Genomic DNA, 21,999 nt, shown 5'->3' with positions numbered 1-21,999 from the left:
GGGTCATCGGACCACCCACAGAGGCTGCAGGCGCCTGTAGGTGAGTGGGGGAGTCTGGAGAATACCCACACTGTAGGGGAGAACATGTAATTTTGACACTGACTCGAGGATAAGCTGAGGGGGTGCATTTTCAGGAAAACAAATGCGCTGAAAAACTAGGCTTATATTCGAGTATATATAGTAATTATAAGCTTGGGTACTCATTTTGTCATGGAAGGCTGAGTTATCTCAGCCCACTGGGACTGAACTCATGTCATGAGCAGAGTCTTGACTGCAGTACTTCAGTTTAATCATTTCACCGCTACACCAACACAGGTGTTGCAGCAGTCAATTCCATGAGTCTACTTGAGTTGAGAGCCAGCAATATATTTAGGATTTTGATTTTTTTTTAAATGATGTGTTTCACTGTAGTGCTGTTTTGATAGCAGAAGGGCATCATATAACATTTCTCCAATAAATCTTAACACAATAAATGATGTAAGATACACTACCGGACTCTCTGCGTTATTCCACAGGACCCGGGACAGCATCTGGAGGAGGCTAGAATTGTCCGCCAGGACCCGGTGCCCCTTCATTTTCCAAATCTCTGCCAGGCTTTCTCGGAAGCGTTCAAGCCACAGAGAAAAAACTGCAAAAGCAGAGTAAAGGCTCCCTGTCATAAAACTTGTACAAGACAGACTGATAAAAACACGGCATCCAAAGAATTACCATCACTGCTTCCAGTTTGGGAGTGAGTAACTTCAGGTTTTCTGGAACTTCAATACCCATAATGCTCCGTCATGGCTTACTGCAGGTTATAGAAGCAGCAGGGAATTTCTCCTGGGCCACAAAATCCCATCCCTGAACTAGTTTTATATTCAGTTGCCAAAAAAGGCTAACAGAGGAGAGTTAAGGCTGCCTTATGCTGGCTCAAATGTGAAACTGGAAACAAAGGCTGATGCTTCAAGAAAAGTGGCCCACAATCAGAAGACAATGTTGTGCATTGTCTCCAGTCATCCCCTACATGTCCACTCTCTGGCCGAAATCCTGTTGCAGAGCTATGCAAAAGGCATAACTTTTGGAAGTGAACTGCCTCGAGTGGAAATCTCCAAGGACGTCATCGGGTACGTCATGCAACTTGGTATGCAAGAAATAATCCCTGTGGAGATTTCTTGACTCGAGGCCATTTCCTTCCATGATCCAATCTGCTTTACACTGGTGAAAATACACAAGAGGATTTTGGCCTTTGTCTGGGTGGAATTGTAACACTGCAAACTCTGGAGGAGTTTTCTGGCATCAGTCACTATCAGTTAACTAGAGATGGGCATGAACTGCGGTTTGGCGCGGCACCGGCACAGGTGTTCGGTGGGCACCATGTGCTTCCCTTCCCCATCTCTCTGGGCAAACACCACTTACCTGCCTTGCCTCCTCTGTGTGATCTCCCACTCACCACCAGCAGTGTGTGCTTCCCTTCCCTGCCTCCCCTGGCAGCTGCTCACTCAGACACGGAGGTGGGGCCTGTGAGTGGCTGATTGCACAGAGGAAGCAGAGGAGAGAAGAGTGCTGCTGCCAGTGAATGGATGATGGCTAGGGAGGGAAGTATATGGTGCCTGCAGAACACCTGAGTGGGTGGTGCACCGAACTGGGTTGTACTGCGGTTCACGCTCATCTCTACATAAACAAACCAATCCATTCATCTAGGTGTAGCTTCCATTTTCCCTTCGTCCTTTTATTTTTTAACCAAAGGACGAAAACATGACAGACGTTTCCCTGACTTGAACTCTTCCTATTTGTTCAGAAGCCGGTATTCCTCGGGGAGCAAAACTGAACTAGGTGTCTTAAGCGTGCGGGGATAAGAACAGAAAGGCCTTGAGAACAGACCTTGAAAACAGTAATAATGACAATCCAGTGGCTTTTCCATCAGGTCCAGAACAACTGGAAACAAAATGTCTAGCAACAGACACGCCTGCAAAGAAAAAAATATAAGTCATTTCAAGGGAGAAACAGAGGGAGCGGCAAGATTTTCTTAGAAAGGGATGAAAACTTTTCATTAGGTGAAAAAAAGACAGAGAAATTGGGGTGGGTGGTTTTCTAACCTTTTGGAATCCTGGTCACAAAACTCTGTGTGAATTAACAGGGAGAAAAGGACATGAAGCAGCTCATGTTTCCACCCTTCTCTCTGTTCTCCTATTCACGTTGCTTTTTCTTAACATATTTCATGTGCATTCATGCATAAAAGTAAAGGGACGAGCTATCCATTTCATATAAAAGTGGCAAATTCTTAGTCTCAGATGAACAGGCATCATTTGATGGTTGTTGTGGGTTTTTCGGGCTCTTTGGCCGTGTTCTGAACGTTGTTCTTCCTCTGAAGATGCCGGCCACAGAGACTGGCGAAATGTCAGGAAGAACAACCTTCAGAACAAAGAGCCAAAGAGCTCGAAAAACCCACAACAACCATCAGATCCTGGCCGTGAAAGCCTTCGAGAAAGCATGATTTGCCCTTCCAGGTTTTGGGTTCAAGTGGTCTCTGGTAAATCTTTGTCCAGAAGGAGTCCCTTTGTACGACAGAGGCAGTTCCTGGTGTCTCACGTGGCCTCTTTGGAACTCGATCCACCACCCCGGTTATCTGGACTATGTTGTGGGCGGCCCTATTGTTAGGCAGACCGAGTCAACTGCTGTGGGTGGCAGAAACTGGAGAGAGAGCAGCAGGGAGCCAAATTAGGCAAGGCTGACCTTTTCCCCTCTGTTCTCCTGCCACGTCTCTTTCGTGATCCCCTTCCTCCCACTGAGTGTCTCTCATTCCACGTGATTCTTCCAGCGTCAGAGGCTGCTGGGGAAGGAAATGGATGAATCTAAATGGATTTCTTGAAGAAGGCTCTTGGAACTGGGTTGTTGGTCACCGACTGGCCACCTACGTCTCCCAAACGCTGCTTTGGAGCAGGGCCGGGAGGACCTGTGGCCACCCAGATGGTGTTGGACTTCAAATGCCATTAGCTTAGCTAAGCCTCGCCAAGAATGATGGGAGTTCGTTCTCCATCAATCTGCTTTCTTGGATTGCCAGCATGGATGACTGGTGGATACTGGGACTTGTAGTCTAAAAAATGCTGGTGTGTCAATGGCTAGAGGACAATGGGTTCTCCAGAGCTGTGTTATGCTTAATGGAAAACACAAAAGGAATAATATTCTTTTCAAAGCCCAACCTGATGTGGCGTCCCATCGAGCCGGCAACTCAAGATCTCCTTCTTGCAGCTGGCCAACAAGCTGCGGGTCAAGGCTAGTCGCTCCCATCCATCTGGACTCCATACAGATGGGACCAACTGGAGCATCCCAAATCTGAATTCCTCTGGGTGCAAAAAAAGCAAAAAAAGATGAATTGGGACAAGGGTCATCAAGAGGGGTCTGGCTTGCTGGCTTCCTATCCTGTCCATGCAGCTGTGGACTAGAATCAATTCTGTCTGCTTGCATCATCCATAAATACAGGGGTGTGTCCACATAACCGTAGCAAAAAGATTCCCCTAAAACCATCTCATCCCAAGCTCTGCAATTCAATGTTACATGATCTAGTCCCTGTGCAAAGATGGCTGGAAGCCTGCTTCATGCAAGGCAGCCCTTTCCAGACTGATCAAGTGGTGTTATCCTTGGTCAGCTCATGGCATCATTCATAAGCTGATGCCCTGCCACAGAAAATCAATGCCAAGATGAATCCTCATCTGCTTTCAGTGACCTGGCTTCTGTTACCCACAGAGTCTTGGTCTTATTTTCCCCCCTATACAGTGGTGCCTCGCTTGACGATTACCTCGTTAGATGAGGAAATCGCTTAACGATGAAGTTTTTGTGATCGCAAAACAATATTTTAAATGGGAAAAATCGCTTCACGGTAATCAGTTCCCTGCTTCGGGAACTGATTTTTCGCTTTACGATGATCAGAAAACAGCTGATCGTCGGGTTTCAAAATGGCCACCTGCTGTTTAAAATGGCTCCCTGCTGTGCTTAGGATGGATTCCTCGCATTACAGGCACCAGAAAATGGCCGCCCTATGGAGGATCTTCACTGGACGCTGAGGTATTTCACCCATTGGAACACATTGAGCGGTTTTCAATGCGTTTCAATGGTCTTTTTCATTTCGCTTGACGAGGATTTCGCTTAACAGTGATTTGAATGAAACGGATTATCCTCGTCAAGCGAGGCACCACTGTATTCTGAGATTCCCCACCAAGCATGATCACAACAGTGTTGTCGCCTTGATCTTGGAAACGAAGAGGAGCCCTCGGTGACCCTTTTTGCCCAGAAGCAAGCTGGGGCAAGTACAGGGCATCCACCTACAGAGTATCAACCTTGTGAAACTCTACAGAGGATCAGCCTCATGAAAAACCATCCAAGAAACCATAGAGAAGACCCATCAACTTCAGGAAGAAACTTGCACGGGCCCAGTCCAACCATCAATGGAGCTAATTAGCTCGGGAGGTGGTGAGCACACCAACGCTGGAGGCATTCAAGACATAACCGGACAAACATCTGTCCGATCTGCACTGCCCAGGGGGTTGGGCTTGATTGGCCTTAAAGGCCCCTTCCAACTCCATTATTCTGTGAGTCTATGAAGCATCATCTTCCTCACCAGACACATCCCTAAGGGACTTACAGCGAAAAACCCTTCATGATCCTCGTACAATGTGAGATTATGCAACACTCTCTCCAAAGAATTTATTAACCACCTAATCGGCATCCTATACACAGCAAACAAAGGAAAATCCAGAAGACTATTGAGCCACATAAATGGAACAAGCCATCGGCACTGAACAGTGCTCAAGTAGTCTCCACCCCAGGAAAAAACGTCACTGATGCACATCATAGAACGGTGGTTTTGTTTCTACATAGAGCATTTCGTTCACAGCCAAGCCAAGCCAAAGGGGACAAGTGGGTGGGTGGGTGTGAATGGCAGTGGGGTTTATGAACCTAGAAAATATCAGGTGCACCTTTCTCAGTGGAGACTCTCCCATCTTCTTTCCACCCAACAGGACCTCCTCCAAGACTCAGCCAACGACAAAGGCCCCAGGCGGCTTGACCCCCTTGCTGGGAATCGGGGGCGGTGTTGACCATCATACTCAAGGCGGTCGCAGCCAGCAGACGGGTGTCCTTGCAGGCTGTCTGAGATCGTCAAGGGAGAAGGGAACATTTTAAAGATGAGTTCGTCCACAAAGCAATACAGTCGTGCCTCGCTTTACGATTGCCCCGCATTACGACAAAACCGCATTACGACGATGGTCTAAATGGGTTTTTTTCGCTTTGCGATGATCGGTTCCCTGCTTCGGGAACCGATTCTTTGCAAAACGGTGTTTTTTAAACAGCTGATCAGCGGTTTCAAAATGGCTGTCGGTTAAACAAAATGGCTCCCCGCTGTTTTCTGGGACGGATTCCTCGCAAGACACGCAGAGAAAATAGCTGCCCTATGGAGGATCTTCGGTGGACGGTGAGTTCTGACCCCATTGGAACGCTTTGAAGGGGTTTCAATGCGTTTCAATAGGGGTTTTTTTCGCATTACAATGTTTTCGCTTAACGGAGATTTTCTTGGAACGGATTATCGCCGTTAAGTGAGGCACCACTGTATACCAAAATGTTGCAGCTTGGGGATCCTATTCTTTAAATGCCCAGCTCTTCGGTTTCAGCAGTCGGTTGGATTTCATGGCCACCGAACATGCTCACCACACCTGAGATGGTTTTAGAGACTTCTCCCCACCCCTCAGAGAATCTCCTACCCCTAAATCTTTTCTGCACTTGTGCACACTTTGAGATTCTCCCTTACGGTCTTGGAACAGCCCATTTTCATGCATTCTTTCATGCATTTTGTGCATTTCTAGATTGAACTCAACACAGCCCGAAAGACGATAGGGACGATGATTTTTAAAAACTTTACCCAAGATAAAAAAATAAATAAATCAGGGCACCCTTGAAACAGAAGCCGAAAACGAGAACTCACCTTTTCCATAATGATTTGCACCAGAGATTTCAAAATCTTTTGCAAGATTTTGTTATGATCTGTTCCACCCCATATAAGTGGGAAGATCTCCTTTGGCATCCACTTGAAAAGCTGGAGACATACCTAGACGGCCAATGACAAGGCTAAACGTATCACGTGATTCAATTTCATCTCTTCCCATAGAGCACTCAGATGTACATTTAACCTGAGCACACTCCCGCCATATTTATTTGTAACTGTATGCAACTGCAACACCATTTTCCTATTAAAAGCAAAAGAACTTGAATATAAGCTTTTGATCATATTCTAAAATGGATATATTCAGAAATTATAAAAGACTTAATCTAGTAGGAAATTGTGTCATGCTCAAAGGTTGCATTTTCAAATAATCTTCAGGGTCTATTTAAAAACCTGTGGATCTGTGGCAAAACAAATGAGTGCTTCTAACTCAACCCTGATGTTGGAAAAGTGTGAAGGCAAGAGGAGAAGGGGACGACAGAGGATGAGATGGTTGGACAGTGTCATCGAAGCTGCCAACATGAATTTTACCCAACTCTGGGAGGCAGTGGAAGACAGGAGGGCCTGGCGTGCTCTGGTCTATGGGGTAACAAAGAGTTGGCCACGACTTAATGACTAAACAAGAAAACTCTAAACACGCTTCTCCCTGTCATTTGAGTTGGAACGATCCAGTTTGTCTTGGGGAAGACTTACCTAAAGTCACGCTCGTCACAATAAGAATAAAAATGGAAGCAGTGACCAAATGCAACTCAAGAATCTCTATTAAAAATAGCACAAAAGAGGCCAAGAAGCAGCCTAAAGGTGAAATCAATCAAACCGTCATGGCATCAAGGAGAAACAAAGTGACTTAATATGATTTTTATGCTGTTACACTCATTTATGGAACCTGTCGAGGCAGAACTATGTATAATTTGCACCTACAGAGCCACCAAAGGAAGGAACTTTTAGACTAATGTTTTAGCAGCTAAAAATGCATGCAAGAATTAAAAACGATAAGCCCAAATCTTAATGATCTTGGTCTGCCATGGCTAACTGCACCCAACTGATGAGGTGCTGGGTCATGTCTTAATTTCATGACTGAAATTTCATGCGCCCTGCTATGCCACCCGAATGCACCCATGTATGTCATCAATTATCCACAATTAAGCTCGGCAAATTATAGCTGTTAGCTTGCTGAAATGTACTGTCAATTAGATTTATTCTTCTTCAAAAGTGCACATAAACAAAATGAAGCAAACAGAACTTACAAAGCGATACTCACATACATAAATGTAAAAAAACAGACAACATTCACAGAAAAAAACCAGAACTTCCTTATTCTTTAGAAGAGGAATTTTCAACATGCACCCACAGCATCTTCTCTGACATTAAAGGTGCGTAACATTACACTGTAAAGCACGGTGGAGCTGTCTCTGTTTCTCACCTTCACGGTGACGTAGCACCATGCCTCATCCTTGGCTCCTCGATCCTGCAGCAGGAAATCAAAGGTGGCAGCAGTACACCCGAGGAGCGTCATCAGGTTATTTTTCCAGTAACATCGTCCCAGGGTGCTCTCCTCAACAAACATGGAAACTGTGGATCAAGAAAGCAAAGAGCTACCACTATTGCCCCACTTCAGGACGGAAGGAGTTGTGTGTATGACGCACTAGACCAGACATTCTCAACTTGGGTTCCCTCCAGATGTTCTTGGACTACAACTCCCAGAAATCCTGGCCAGGACAGCTAGTGGTGAAGGTTTCTGGGAGTTTTAGTCCAAGAACATCTGGGGACCCAAGGTCGAGAATCACTGTACTAGAGAGAGGTACAATATACATACAGTAGTACCTCGGTTTGCGAATGCCTCCGTTTACATAATTTTTGGTTTACGAACCAAAATCCATAAGAAATAAAGCCCCAGTTTATGTTCTTTTCTTTTCGCACTACGAAAAGGTTTTCCCAGGGCACATTGCGCCTATAGCATGCTGCCCCGTTCTTAGCACAGTTGCTGTTTCGGTTTGCGAAATGTCTGTACTACGTAACGTCGTGTAGAACGGATCCCGTTTCACAAACCGAGGTACTACCGTATACGTTCACATACACACATGCAGATACTTTTTAAAGCCTGTTTAGAAGAAAAAGTGCTGCTCCTGGATGCACATCTCCACCGATGGCTCCCGGACTGCTCAAGCAGAGGGAAGGAAGCGCCTGGCTGGTTTGGTTCTGTGGAGGGGGGCCCTGCCAGTGGCGCTGAGCGTAATGGGGCAGAAGGAGGTCTCCACCACCTTGCCAGGGAGGAGGGGATTCAGAGACTCACCTGTCTGCAGAGTCCCACGAGACATTGGCTGAAAGAAGAAAGAAAGGAGCACAATGAGGGAGAAGCAGAGTCGAACATCATAACCCGTGCATACCTCCCCTTTTCCGGAATATCCGATTCCACAACCTCCACTTTTCCATTCCAGTGAAGCAATCAATTTCAAAGCACCGAGCATGCTCAGTTCTCACCGAGTTGCTGTTGGGGTCTGCTCCTTAGGATCCCCCTCCCCTGCCAATCGGTGGTTTGGGGTTTTTTTTGTATTTCTCCAAACCTCAGAGTTTTCCAAAGCATTCTGATGCTTCCCTTTTTTCTGTGCAGCATCCTGATGCATGATCAGATGCATGATCAGCACCCAAATATGGTCTAAGAGCTAGAATGCAACCCTGGAATTTGGAAAATCCAGATTCTAGTCCTCACAGAGGCATGAAACTCATCGGGTTAACTTTGGGCCTCTTCCTTCCTTCCTTCCTTCCTTCCTTGCTCTCTCTCTCTTCCTCTCTCCCTCTCTCAGCCTGACTAACTTGCAGTGGGAAAGAAGAGAACCAGGTGCACTACCTTGAGTTCATTCAACAAATACGGGATATAAACATGAAATGTAACATGGGATCACAAAAAAATCACATTTATGTGGTCAACAGAATGCAAAGAAATCACTATTAATGTACATATAATCATGAAACGTTTCCATGAAAAGTTTCCATGAAACCAATCCTTTTCAGTGAAATACACAATAATTGTGTGCTGTCAAGTCAATTCTGACTTATGGCAACCCTTTCCAGATTTTCCTCGGTAGAGAATGAGCAGGAGTGGTTTCCCATTCCTTTATTCTGGGGCGCCCTGGGACTGTGCAGCTGGCCCAAGGCCACCCAGACTGGATCTACTTATAGGAAACACAGTGGGAATCAAACTCCCAACCTCGGGCTCCCCAACCAGAGACTTAAGACACGGAGTGGTCGAGCCAACTTCAGAGAAATATATTCATTCATTCATTTGCAATATTTTTTAGCCATCTTTGCCGTCTTACCGTATCGTCCTTGGCCAGGCTACCCAAAATCCTCTCCACCTCTCCAGAAACTAAGGATTCATTCCTTTCTGATAGTTTCACAATGATCTAGGGAAGAGGAAGAAACAGAAGCGTGGCTTTTAAAAATGCTCACATTTAGCTGACACTGAATTACTAAGTATAACGTTCCGACTTATAAGTACATGAATCCACCCATAACCTACGTTTTATATGGAGAAGTCTCTTTAAATATTTGAAAGACCAAAACAGTCAAGTTAAAATCAGTTAAATGTCTCTTTTCTTTCTTTTTCAGCCTAGCATCTGAAAGAAAAGTATTTAATTATTAAGTAAACTGTAACCAGCAGTGACGCAATAACTTTCAAAGCATAGTTGCTCACTATGATAGTCCACAGAGCCAGTTCCCTTCCCAAAAAGAGTCCAGGAATGCTGCATCGGTCCATATCAACCCATTTTGAGCCAATCTTTTATAAAGTCAACGGCTCTTGATCACCCATTTAAGTGATAGGAGATTTGCACCCATTTAAGTGCAAATCTCCTATAAACACATTGCCCTGACAACACGGACGGCTTGCAATTACAGTGGTGCCTCGCATTACGACATTAATTCGTTCCAGCAAAATCGCTGTAGAACGAAAATGTCATAAAGCGAAAATTAAAAAGCCATTGAAACGCATTAAAACCTGGTTAATGCGTTCCAATTGGCTAACAACTCACCGTCCAGTGAAGATCCTCCATGGGGCGGCCATTTTCGGGTGCCTGTGCAGCGAAAAATGGCTCCTAAACACAGCGGGGAGCCATTTTGAGCACCCGGCAGCCATTTTGGCATTTTGTTTTGATCGTTAGGAAGCGAAAATCAGTTCCCAAAACAGGGAAGCGTTCCTCGTGCAGCGAAATTCCCCCATTCAAAACATTGTTTTGCGATCACAAAAACCTCGTCGTAATGCGGATTCGTCGTTAAATGGAGCGCCCGTCTTGCGAGGCACCACTGTATATGTTACTTTTGGAAAATCAATTTTTCTCTTCCAGTTACTAAAAGGTTCTTGTAGTGGGGAGCCCCCCCCCCGAAGACCAGGCATGGGCGTGTGTGGCTCCTGGACTCACAGTGATCATTCAATCGGATTTCCGAGATGCAAGCAGACAGAATATTACCATGTCGTTTCTGTAAGCAGAAATTCAGAGGCGTGTTGCTTCTGACACAGCCACCCACCAAGACTACCAACCATCCCCAAACCTTATTCTCCAAGAAGGATTAAAACCACCTAAACGGCTTCTTGTCACCCCATCTTGTGGCAGGGAGTTCCACCGCCGATCTAGGCATTATGCCACCAGGGGAATCCAACCTGCGTGCACGCACTTTTTCGAGTCGGGAGAAAGAGCCGGAGCTATCCGTGGTCTCCAACTGGAAAGCGAGGACGCAGCGGACCAGCGGGCGCAGGGCATCATCACAACCCAGGTCTGCCAATCTTCTGCTCACTCCGGCCAGGAGCTGAAAAGCCTCCTCCAAGTTTTTATCCTTCCACCGCTTCGCCGAGACGCTGAAGAAGATGAGAAAACAGAGAGACATTCAAGGGGGGGGCACCCAAGTGACTTTAAAATGCATTTTAAAAGCCGCCCAGAGACCTTTGGGTAGTCTGGGCAGAATATTAAATAAATAAATAAATAAATAAATACAAGCATTGCTTTTTTGATGGCTTTGCACAAACTCAAGCCGCTGGAAACGGGGCGCGCACCCGTCACTCAACCGAACTTGACTCTGCCATGGCTTATGATGATGATAACCATGCTATCTATCATCATCACAACATTGCCACCCCACCCCTCCCCACCCCCCAAAACCAGCTGATTTTGCAAACCACTGTTCATTCTCCCTGCTACCAAGGAAGGTGGGCAACCACCCGGCCAAGCCCGCCTTGCAACCGATGAGGGGGAGGATGATGGCCAGGACTGCATTACTGCACGTGCAACCTCGGCACCCGAACCGACCTGGCGAACGCCTCCAGCTTGCCCAAGGCGAGGAGCAAACCTTGGCAGGCGCTGCTCTTCCCCTCGTCCCGGGCCAGCTCCCGGTAGCAGGCCACGGCCCGCTCCAGCTCGCCTCCCGCCCCATTCATGGTCCCCCGGGCTGAGCCCGACTCGCGAGGAGAACCCTTGCCGGACGGCGCCGCCCCCCCTCCTTCGCCTGCCCGCGACCATAGAGTGCCAAGCGGAGGAGAAAGAGCGTCCCGCCCGCGCCGCCGCCGGCGGCGCCACCTAGCGGTTTCGTTGTTGTCCTCGGCTTTTGTTGCGTTGCTAAGGGCCCGTGGTTGCCGTGGGCCCCAATGGGTCCTCTGATAGGACAGTGGTTTGAGGATGATCCTGTGCAAAAATCATGAGGATCTTGTGCCTTAGATCCACGTTCTTGTGCTACTGCAAAGCCATGCACTCATGGGCGCCTAATTGCTGTGATCTAGTCTGTGGGCAGCGGCTAGTAAATGCAAGCCTGTGGCTTCCTTGAGGGAGTCAGTCCATCTCATATCTGGTCTTCCTCTTTTCCTGCTGCTTTCCACCATCCCCAGCATTCTTCACTTTTCCAGATAATCCTGTCTTCTCATGGTGTGCCCGAAGTAGACAGCCTTAAAGACTTAACTGCTGTACAGTGGTGCCTCGCTAGACGATGATAATCCGTTCCACTGAAATCGCTGTTTAGCGAAATCATCGTCTAGCGAAAAGCATTTCCCCATTGGAATGCATTGAAACCTGTTTAATGCGTTCCAATGGGGAAGAATCGTCGTTGTCTAGCGAAGATCGGCCATAGGAAAGCCGCTTTGCAAACCGCCAATTAGGTGTTTAAATAGCTGTCTTGCAAAGCTTAGGTCCCGAAAACTCCCGTTTTGCGAGTGCGGAGGAAGCTGTCAAAATCGTCGTCTAGTGAAAATCAGTGTGTGAAGCAGGGACCAAACATTGTCCAGCGAAATTCCCCCCATAGGAATCAGTTTTGTGAATCGCTATAGCGATCGCAAAAAGTCAATGTCTAGCAAAAAAACTGTCATGTGGTGTAACTGTCTAGCGAGGCACCACTGTATTTTGCAGTTAACTGTGATTATTACACAGTTAGTCTTTAAGGCTTATACAACGTGTTTGTCTTCTTTATTTTTCTTTTGTTTTTTGCCTGATAAGCTAACACTGGTGCAACTTCAGTCTGACTTGACAGTCTGCACGATCATGCTATCTATGCATGATGACCAAATCAAGATGTCGTCAAGGACGCGGCCTCAACTTCGTATGCCAGCGTGGCTCGTTTTGATCGGCTGAAAGCCGTGTGTAGGATAACATGGCTTCTCCAGTGCCTCTCAAGCCCCCAAACCAGATTTCTTCTTGGTTCTTGAAAATGGTAGGCAGGAAGGTTTAACAGAATAAAGGTCTTGAGGGAAGACAGGCTTTCCAGAAGCTTCTTGCGGGTGCGGCAAAGAGGGAGAGCTCAGCTAGCAACCCCCCCAATATAAGAATACAAATGCAATCCTATTTTTCATCAATAAAATATTGGGAACGTATGAGGAAGATGGGGGGGGCAGCCGTTTAGAAACAGGAGCAAGAAGGCTATATAACTCAGGGGGTAAATTATGATTCGAGATGGGCATGAACTGCGAACCAGGCTAGTTTGTGGTTTGGTTCGGGGACCCTGTTTCGCCCAAAGGGTGAACTTTCTCCCCCTCCACGCTTCGTTTTGCTTTGGCGAAATGGGATGCCCGCCCTTCCCTCTGCCCCCCTCTTACCTCCCTCCTTTGTCTCGATCCTACCCATCCTGAAGGGCAGCAGGCCTGGCTCCTGCATGGACTTTTCCACCCCAGCACGAACCCAAAAAACGAACCCCAAACTAGTTGGTTTTCCAGGGGGTTCATGATAGTTCGTGGCTCGTGGGTAGCCACTAACTACGAACCATCACAAACCACTCATTTTCTGGCCCGTGCCCATCTCTGATGAGGATGCAAAACTTTGCTCTGCACAAGCTAAGCACAGGGGCCCTCCCCAATTCTGTAAATCGATAGTTTTCTTCTAGTAGGTACAATATTCTGTATGTTTGTGCTTCCTTGATCACAACTGCTCCTCTGCATAGAATTTGTAGCGAAGGCTATAACCCAAAGTACAGTTTTTAAAAAAGATCTGGCCGTGGTTTAAGGCAAGATAACTCCTTCCTGGTGAACTTTCCTCATTCTTACTGCTGTTACGTACTTGCATTCTCTCTCGTCTTGGCTCTTTCACTGAGCAGTGTTGCCCAGGATGCGTGTTGTTGGAATTTTTACAACCTTACATGCTGCCTTTAGTAGGTGTGGGTGGGAGGGACCTTTCCGGGCTGGAGTGATTGTCAATCAATCTAGCACTAACCAATCGTTCCTTCGCTGCCTCTTAATTCAAAGAGAGCCCTGCTTCTCTGCTTGGTGTTTTCCCCACTCTCTCTAGCACTTCTTTCGCTATTTATTTGGTCAAAAAGTCTTGCACCTCTACAAGGAATATGGACGGAAACCTTGCCATGTTCTCTCTGTCCCCAGCATCCCTACACTGCTAGCTGGCTCAACCCCTGTCATTCCTCAGTGCCTCCATTGCTAAAAGTAAAAAAAAAAAATGTTTTATTTCCCCTGCTTCTGAAACCTACCAGTTATTGGCTGAAACCCTGTGGCTTAGTGTGAGAAAAACTGTAATTTTTAAGTTGCTTCTGCCTGGCAACGGCTGCACTTCTCATAGGGGTGCACGCATGCACCAAGCCAGTATGGGAGTATGCCCCAGGGAATTGCAGTGGGAACTCTGTATTTGATGGGTGGGAACAAAGTGAAATTTAATGCTTTTTCTTAGATGATGTGACAGGATTGAAGCCCATGTTCCTTTCTTGAAAGGGATGTGATCACATATGAGTCAAAATCTCCTGGTGGCTACTGGAACATTTGCACTAACTGTGGATAAAAGGCAAAGGAAGGATAGAAACATTCTATGCTTATAAAATCTAAGACAAGAAGCGCCTGTGCTCCAGAATGAAGGATTTGAATGCCCAGATAGGGGGGAAAAAAGCACCAAGAGATTTTATTGGGAAGTATGGAGTGGTGGCGCTGTGGGCTAAACTGCAGAAGCCTGTGCTGCATGGTCAGAAGACCAAGGAGTCGTAAGATCGAATCCACGCGACGGAGTGAGCTCCTGTCGCTTGTCCCAGCTCCCGCCAACCTAGCGGTTCGAAAGCATGCAAATGCGAGTAGATTAAATAGGGACCACCTCGGTGGGAAGGTAGCAGCGTTCCGTGTCTAGTCACGCTGGCCATGTGACCACGGAAGATTGTCTTCGGACAAAAATGCTGGCTCTATGGCTTGGAAACGAGGATGAGTACCGCCCCCTAGAGTCGAACACAACTGGACAAAAATTGTCAAGGGGAACCTTTACCTTTACCTTTATGGAGTGGGTCAATGCAGGGAACTCAAGGGAGCACGCGAAGAATCGCCGAGAGTCCCCAGCCCTCCTGTTCCTGGGGTGGTGGGGGTGTCAAAGCCTCTCTGAAAGCTCTTGAGGGCCGGTCTAGAAAGGAGAGACAGAGATGGTCTTGGGAGCGCCAGTGGCTCACCGTCTCTTCCTGAAAGTCTCCAAAGCGTTACAGGGGGCGTCTACCTCCTCTACGGGCTCATGGTGCTCCTCGGGTGTCAGGAAGGGCCACCTCCTCAGCCACACAGTCTGGCCAGGCTCACCACAAGCAGGGGCCGCTTTTTTTGCCAGGCCAACAACTCCTCTGAGAGGGCATCCCGATGAAGTCACCGAACACGGCTGGCATGTGGGGTGGCAGAGGGGAAGGGGACCCAGGGATCCCTCCTCCCTCTCTATCAGGAGGGAGGCGTCAGGGGAGGGGGCGCTTCTCAGCCTGGCCTCTCCCCTGCAGCCTGGCCTCTCCCCTCATGAGCAATACAGTGGTGCCTCGCATAGCGAGGTTAATCCGTTCCGGATTAACCTTCGCTATAGCGAAACATCGCTAAACGGAAATAAAAAAGCCATAGAAACGCATTGAACTTTGTTCAATGCGTTCCTATGGCTTTAAGACTCACCGTTAAGCGATCTTCCTCCATATCGCCGCCATTTCCGCGCCCTCGCTAAGCGAGGGCAGGGTGCGAAAATGCAGCGCGGACCTTCCGGCAGCCATTTTGGAACCGCCGATCAGCTGTTCTCCCCCGCTTCGTTATGCGATATTCGCTAAGCAAATCGCTTAGCGAATATCGCAAAGCGAAAAAACACCATAGGGGCCATCACTGAGCGAATGCTCCAGCGATGGCCCAGAGCCCCTCGTTAAGCGATTTAATCGCTCAACGGGGCGCTTGTTAAGCGAGGCACCACTGTATAACAAAGTCATGATAAGCTAAAATAAGAAGCATTTGCAAAGTTATTTTTTGGCACAAACAGTTCCTTTTAAAAGACATCTTAATAGGGATTTTCCAGGGATATGACATTCTTCTAAACCTATTTACCAAGTATTGCATTTTGTCTTTATGTAAATATTTGTAAAAATACAATATCAGACCCGGCCACAAGAGACTATATTTCTGGTTTATTTGATGCTACTAACAATATTTCAGCATATGAACATATAAGCTAAATAAATAAATAATTAGATGCTACTAACAATATTTCAACATATGGACATATAAGCTAAATAAATAAATAAATAAATAGATGCTACTAACAATGTTTCAACATATGAACATATAAGCTAAATAAATAAATAAGAAATAATATATATAATGCCGCTGGAACACATTAGAGAATTAAGAGGAGGGATGTGGCTGAAGATTCTTTCAAATTATGAAAGCTGGTCATCTGACAGGTGTTGCCATCATTAGAGGAATGGAAGCAGAGGCTAGGCGCCCGTTGAGCAGAGACGCCGGTGTTTGCACGCAGCATTGCAGAGCGCATAGTGTGCAGGGGGCTGCACTGGGGGGGGGGAAGCCAATGGCAGGGAAAACTGGAAAGAAGGAAAAGCAGAGAATGCTTTTCCCTTTCAGCTAGAGGGGTCCGAGGCGGGGAAAAGAAGCAGTGATGAGAGCTGACAGGAAGCAAAGGAAAAAACAGAAGAAGAGGTAGAAAGGAAAGAGGAAGATTCTACAAGGGTGCCTCTACTTATCCAAAAAACGTCCCAGAATAGGTTTTTTTTAAAAAAACTGGCACCTTACTGTACCAGATGGTCCCAAGCCGTTGCGGCCAGTGCTGATGGTGCCCCCATGGTGCTTCCAGCTCCGGAACCATCACCTCTCACAGGTGTGCCGGGAGGATGAGCCCGGCAGAGGTGCCCCATCCGTCCGCTCACTGGGGGGGGGGCTTCCTCTGGCCAGGCTCAGCCTCCCGGAGCTGGGCCACCCCCACCGCTGCCAGAAGGCAAGCAGCTGGAGGAAGCAGCCCAGCCAGGCTCAACCTCCCGGCACTGGGCCACGGCGACTTGCGACCATTTTGAGTGACGACTGTGACAAACCCAGACCTACTGGGATCTGCCACACTTTCACGAAGCTGCCACCAACCATTCCCTGTAAGGAGTCACACAGACCAGGAATGGATTTTCAACAAATAAAAGAATAAGGTTTATTTAAAGAACACACAGGGAAAATAAAATGATCAAGTGAATAAGATACAGTAACGTGGCTTAGTCCCAATCATACATACACACAGTTTGGTTCACACAGAACACTCTACATGAAGCACAGACCCTGAACCTATCAGTTCTGGCTAACCCTACAGACACCTGAACCTATCAGGTTGGTACTGACTGACACACAGTAGTACCCTGTCTGACACACAGACTCCCACACCAGCTTCTTCTTCCCAGCTGCTTCTTCAGCTTCTAAACTTCTCCACACAGGCTCCACATATATATACAGTACAGCCCCTCCTCCTGATGTCCCGCCTTCCACTCCCCATAGGATGGAACTTTCCCTCCAAACCCATGACAGACAGGTAACATCAGTGCTGTATGTAACACCTCCCCTCTTTATAAGTTGTTTTGTAGAGGGAAAGCTAAGGTGCTTTTCACCAAAAAAACAACCTGGATAAAACACACAAAACAGTTATACATACAATATCATACTTACTTATACTTACACTCTATTAAGCATTTAAACATTTACATTTACCATACATTAAGTTACGTTTATTCATACAAACCAACATGTTTAATAAACAACAGGTACATTTAACTTTTTGGTCACCAAAATATATACATAGTCCATGTTCCTTCGCCGTCTTCAATCTTCAGGTCTTCTTGACAAGGCGTCAGCAACACAGTTCACTGACCCTCTGACCACCTTCACTTCAAAGTCATAGTCTTGTAGGTTTAAAGCCCACCTCATAAGTTTACTATTGTGGGTTTTCATTGTCTTTAACCATTGCAGTGGTGAATGGTCAGTGCACAGAATAAAATGTCTTCCCCAGATGTAAGGCTTGGCCTTCTGGATCGCGTAGACTATGGCCAGACACTCCTTCTCCACGGTTGCCAAATGTCTCTCACCTTTCTGGAGTTTCCTACTCAGGTAGGACACTGGATGCTGGTCACCATTTTCATCCTCCTGGCAAAGAACTGCTCCTACCCCGCTGTTAGACGCATCGGTGTAGATGATGAACTCCCGGTCGAAGTCTGGAGCACGCAGCACTGGATAGTTGATGAGCGCCTGCTTCAACCTCTGGAACGCCTCCTCACAGTCGCTGGTCCACGGGATGCGGTCATCAGCCTTCTTCCTCGTCAGATCGGTCAGCGGAGCCGCAATCTCGCTAAACCTCGGGATGAACTTTCTGTAGTAGCCCACCATCCCAAGAAATGATTTGACTTTTTTCTTGGTGTTGGGTCTAGGCCAATCACGAACGGCTTCTATTTTGGCCTCTAGGGGTTTTATCACTCCTCCCCCTACCATGTGACCCAAATATTTTATTTCTGGGCTACCCAGCTGCAGTTTGTTCTCTTTGCAGAGCCTAGGCCAAAGCACTTTCTCCCCTGGGTCAAAGTGCCTCTCCCTGGCTTCCTGGTCATCCCAAACTTTCTTTCTGACCTTTTGAGCTTGCAGGGTCTCTGCTGCTAGCTCTAGGTTTCTCTTTAGGTCTTTCCTTAAAGAGTCTATATATGTCACAACATCTTGTGGGTCATCCTGGGTGATCTGCTCCCAATCTTGCTTGATCAAATCAAGGGGCCCTTTCACCCTTCTCCCAAACAAAAGTTCAAACGGACTGAACCCGGTACTGGCTTGTGGCACTGATCGATAAGCAAACAAAAGGGATTGCAGCTTCTGGTCCCAATTGTTTGGATTCTCTGCCAAGTAAGCCCTAGTCATGCGCATTAGAGTCCCATTGAACTTCTCAGTTAACCCATTACTTTCAGGGTGATAGGCAGTGGTTTCCTTGTGCTTAATTCCACAGATTTGCCATAAGCGTTTCATGAGCTTCGATGTAAATGATGCTCCCAAATCTGTGATTATTTCTGAGGCAAATCCCATCCTGGACATATACCCCACCAAGGCATCTGCCACTGTGTTAGTTTCAATGCTAGTCAAGGGTATGGCTTCAGGGTACCTCGTGGCATGGTCCACAATGGTGAGAATGAACCTGTTCCCCCTCTTTGTGGCCTTGGGCAAAGGTCCCACAATATCCACCCCTATGCATTTGAACGGAGTGTCACTCACAGGCAAAGGGCACAACTTTGCTTTGGTCCTGTCGCGGCTATTCCCCTGCCTTTGACACACATCACATTGTTTACAGAACTCCTTGATCTGCTTCCCTATTTCAGGCCAGTAAAAATTCTGTGTGATTCTCTGTTGTGTTTTGTTCACCCCTAAGTGCGCAGCAAACATGTCAGAGTGCCCCCTTTGTAAGATCATGGGGCGATACTTTTCAGGTACCACTAGCTGACTTCGGATCCCATCTCCCCCTTTTGAGATATTCCTCAGGGTCTCTCTATACAAAATTCCCTTTTTCTCTAGAAATCTCACTGGGGTTTCAGGTGTTAGCTGGGCGTCAGTCACCTGCTCAAAACACTTTTGGAGAGTGGCGTCTGCCTTTTGCTCTTGGCCAAATCGGCTGTCTGTGGTTAAGGTTTCCACCACAGCTTCTGAACTCCCCTCTGCTTCCGTCTCTGGCTCATCAGTACCCCCCTGAACTGTCCCCGTGGTGGCTTGTGAACGTGTAATCACTAGCACCCGTTTCACATGTTCAGCCAGGTCATTTCCCACGAGCACGGCTGCTGGCAGAGTCGATGAAATCGCTAGCCGCCAAACTCCCCTCCAGCCTTGAAAGTTCACAGGTACCTCCGCTACTGGCAGTGAGATCACCTGCCCCTCAATCCCTGCCACCTTCATGCTCTCATTTGGGATTATATATTCCCTAGGAATAATATCTGGATGGCACAGGGTCACCTGGGAACAAGTGTCCCTCAGCCCCCGATACTGATGGTCAAGTATTCCTACGTCCACCCCTGCTGTCTCAAACAACTGGGAATCTGTCCTCACCAACAGGCAGCGCTTGACCTCCACAAGAGGACCATTTTCCTCAGCCTGATCAGCAGATGTAACTGTTCCAGATTGAGTAGCCATGGCAACAGGCTCCCTCAGTGACAAGGAGCTTTGCTCTTTCTGGACACAGAACACAGCTTTTGGCTTGGTTCCACTCAAATCCTGAGGCACAATTCCTTTTAGCTGCTTTAATTTCTCACACTCTGAGATTAGATGGCCCTTTCCCTGACAGAAATAACATTTTCTGCTATATTTTGAGTCTTTCTCATCTTGTTTTGGTTTTCCCTCCAAAATCTGAGGTCTTGGTTTCATGTCTGAGGGCTTCCCTTCACCATGGGCCCCTCCCCCTTGCTGTTTTTTTCCTGGTCCCTGAGAGTACTTGCTGTAGGTTTCTTTGGGTTTATCTACAGATTTCCACTCAGCACCTAAGGGTTTTCTTATTTGATAAATAAAATCTGCGATTTCGGCCGCCTCGGCCACAGATTTCGGTTTCCTTTCCCTCACCTGGAATTTCAGTTCCCCATATAGGACTGAATAGAACTGTTCCAGCGCTATCAAGTCTTTGAGCTGCTGAAAGGTCTCTGTCCCCTCCTGAGATAGCCATTTCTCTAGCAGCCTCACCAATTGGGCCCCCACTTGGGTAAAAGTCTGCTCTGGTTTCTTGGTGAGTGACCTGAATCTTTGCCTCAGCTGTTCCGCATTTATCCCATGTCTGGCAAACACCAGTTTTTTAAACTCTGCAAAATCTTTCATCAGTTCCTGTGGCATCTCTGCATAGACTTCTGCAAGGCTGCCACTGATTAAAGATCGCATGATGGTCATCTTCTCAGTTTCCCTTACTGAGAAGTCCACAAACGCTCTTTCCACTAGGGAAAAGAACACCTCAGGACAATCTCCCTTGTGGTACACAGGGAATTTCTTCAGGTCAGCTTTAGACAATTGGCCTCCCTCAGAATCCCTATTGTTATTATTGTTCTGATTCATCAGTTCCAATTTTCTTAACTCAAACGCCATTTTCTCTCTCTCCAATCTTTCTGCTCTTTCCATTCTCTCTCTCTCTAACTCAAATTGCCTCTGTTTCTCTCTTTCCCTTTCCTCCATTTCCCTCACCCTCAGTTCATGCTGTTGGGCTATGAGCAATTTTCTGAGTTCTGGGTTCTGTTCTCCCGTGCTGTCACCTTGCACTGAGCCAAATTCATCCTCAGAACCTTGGTCAACCTGGGGGTCTTTCACTTCACCCATTTCTGCCATTTGGCTTCGAGTCAAGGGCATAACCCCCCCCCCCAGAACAGGCTGCTTTCAAAAGTCAAGCCTCAAAATAAAGCGACCACTTTTTTTTTTCTTTTGCCTCAGAACCAGCTTTCTATTGATTGCTGCTGTTCTTCAGCACTAACTTGCAACAGTTGTGAGCCAGAGTCTACCCCCCTCTGCTAGGCCTCGCAGCAGGCAGGCTAAATCACTTCTACTTTACAGTTTTGCCTCAGCTTTTTTCCCGCCAAAACAGGCTGCCTCAGAGCTCCCTAATCTAGTCCCCAATCTGAGGTTACACGTTCTTCTACTAGCTTGCCTCCCCGTGAGGTAAGCCTAGAAGATTACCTACGCGCTCTCAGATTGTCCCTGACTAGACCCCCCTTGCTCTGGGCACACTTGCCAAGGCTTTGCTGTACCACTGGACAACTGGACCAGTCGTATCCCACACGCTGGACACCAATCAATGTGACAAACCCAGACCTACTGGGATCTGCCACAGTTATACTAAGCTGCCACCAACCATTCCCTGTAAGGAGTCACACAGACCAGGAATGGATTTTCAACAAATAAAAGAATAAGGTTTATTTAAAGAACACACAGGGAAAATAAAATGATCAAGTGAATAAGATACAGTAACGTGGCTTAATCCCAATCATACATACACACATTTTGGTTCACACAGAACACTCTACATAAAGCACAGACCCTGAACCTATCAGTTCTGGCTAACCCTACAGACACCTGAACCTATCAGGTTGGTACTGACTGACACACAGTAGTACCCTGTCTGACACACAGACTCCCACTCAAGCTTCTTCTCTCAGCTCTTCTCCCACTTCTCCTGCTTCTCCACACAAGCTCCACATATATATACAGTACAGCCCCTCCTCCTGATGTCCCGCCTTCCACTCCCCATAGGATGGAACTTTCCCTCCAAACCCATGACAGACAGGTAACATCAGTGCTGTATGTAACA

General features: G+C 47.1%; 2 protein-coding genes across 2 annotated transcripts in view; both read right to left on the bottom strand.

The window, feature by feature from the left end:
• Nucleotides 1–11,499, bottom strand: part of LOC110090736 (tRNA (32-2'-O)-methyltransferase regulator THADA) — a 55,115-nt gene extending 43,616 nt beyond the window's left edge. The window contains exons 1-10 of the mRNA XM_072983133.2: nucleotides 11,272–11,499; nucleotides 10,643–10,823; nucleotides 9,289–9,375; nucleotides 8,265–8,292; nucleotides 7,395–7,543; nucleotides 5,954–6,076; nucleotides 4,953–5,124; nucleotides 3,180–3,322; nucleotides 1,861–1,945; nucleotides 492–628 (exon numbers count right to left, since the gene is read on the bottom strand). Coding sequence (XP_072839234.2) covers nucleotides 492–628; nucleotides 1,861–1,945; nucleotides 3,180–3,322; nucleotides 4,953–5,124; nucleotides 5,954–6,076; nucleotides 7,395–7,543; nucleotides 8,265–8,292; nucleotides 9,289–9,375; nucleotides 10,643–10,823; nucleotides 11,272–11,399 — 1,233 coding nt within the window. The 5' untranslated portion in view covers nucleotides 11,400–11,499. The remainder of the gene's footprint in view (nucleotides 1–491; nucleotides 629–1,860; nucleotides 1,946–3,179; nucleotides 3,323–4,952; nucleotides 5,125–5,953; nucleotides 6,077–7,394; nucleotides 7,544–8,264; nucleotides 8,293–9,288; nucleotides 9,376–10,642; nucleotides 10,824–11,271) is intronic.
• The window catches only part of LOC144584783 (uncharacterized), a 205,507-nt gene extending 184,206 nt beyond the window's left edge, over nucleotides 1–21,301 (bottom strand). The window contains exon 1 of the mRNA XM_078381672.1: nucleotides 20,836–21,301. Coding sequence (XP_078237798.1) covers nucleotides 20,836–21,044 — 209 coding nt within the window. The 5' untranslated portion in view covers nucleotides 21,045–21,301. The remainder of the gene's footprint in view (nucleotides 1–20,835) is intronic.
• Between the last annotated feature and the right edge of the window lie 698 nt (nucleotides 21,302–21,999).

The sequence above is a fragment of the Pogona vitticeps genome, chromosome 14 (assembly GCF_051106095.1).
Source record: "Pogona vitticeps strain Pit_001003342236 chromosome 14, PviZW2.1, whole genome shotgun sequence".
NCBI lineage: Eukaryota > Metazoa > Chordata > Lepidosauria > Squamata > Agamidae > Pogona > Pogona vitticeps.
Note: the sequence above shows the minus strand (reverse complement) of the source record. Positions and strands in the feature narration are given on the sequence as shown.